At 68.8% G+C, this 832-nt stretch overlaps 1 protein-coding gene across 1 annotated transcript in view; it reads right to left on the bottom strand.

Annotated features, from left to right (window-relative positions):
• Positions 1-6: 6 nt before the first annotated feature.
• The window catches only part of LOC129674764 (insulin-like growth factor 1 receptor), a gene marked incomplete at both ends in the record, with an annotated part of 3,462 nt that continues 2,636 nt past the window's right edge, over positions 7-832 (bottom strand). The window contains one exon of the mRNA XM_055604883.1: positions 7-168. Coding sequence (XP_055460858.1) covers positions 7-168 — 162 coding nt within the window. The remainder of the gene's footprint in view (positions 169-832) is intronic.

Genomic DNA, 832 nt, shown 5'->3' with positions numbered 1-832 from the left:
CACCCTGGGGGCGGGGCGCCCCCGCTTGCACACGCGCGTGCCCGGGCGCGCTCTCACCTGGGCGTCGGGGCGCAGCGAGCGCAGGTGGCTCTTGAGGTCCCCGTGCGCCATCAGCTCCATGACGACGAGCGTGGGTTGACCCTGCGAGACCACGCCCAGGAGGCGGACCTGCGGGGGAGGAGTGTGAGCGGGTGTGCCAGGGTGTGAGCGGGCGTGCAAGGGTGTGAGCGTGAGCGGGTGTGCAAGGGTGTTTGACCGTGAGTGGGTGTGCAAGGTGTGCAAGGGTGTGAGCAGATGTGCAAGGGTGTTTGAGCGTGAGTGGGTGAGTGTGAGCAGGTGTGAGCAGGTGTGAGCAGGTGTGCAAGGGTGTTTGAGTGTGAGCGGGTGTGCAAGAGTGTATGAGCGTGAGTAGGTGTGAGCGGGTGTGCAAATGGGGTGAGCGCGTGTGCAAGGGTGTGTGAGCGTGTGCAAGGGTGTGTGAGCGTGAGCGGGTGTGAGCGGGTTTGAGTGTGAATGAGTGTGAGCGGCGCCACGCGCCCCCACCCTACGCGTGTGACACACCTACATGTGTACACAGCCCACCCCTGCCCCCCCGCGTGACACACCCCCACGCCTGTGTCCCCCCCACGCGTCCCCCCACCCCCCCCGCCCCCGCGTGTGTGACACCCCACGCCACACGGGACACACCTACGCCCGTGACCCCCACGCGTGTCCCCTGCCACACCGCACGCGTGACCCCCGCCCACACCCATGTCCCCGCCCCCCGCGTGACACACTCACGCCAGTGCCCCCCCGCGCGACACACCCCACCCCCGTGCCCCACGCTGGTCCC

Source organism: Psammomys obesus, unplaced genomic scaffold (assembly GCF_907164565.1).
Source record: "Psammomys obesus unplaced genomic scaffold, mPsaObe1.curated_primary_1811, whole genome shotgun sequence".
NCBI lineage: Eukaryota > Metazoa > Chordata > Mammalia > Rodentia > Muridae > Psammomys > Psammomys obesus.
This window is presented reverse-complemented; position numbering and strand designations above follow the sequence as displayed.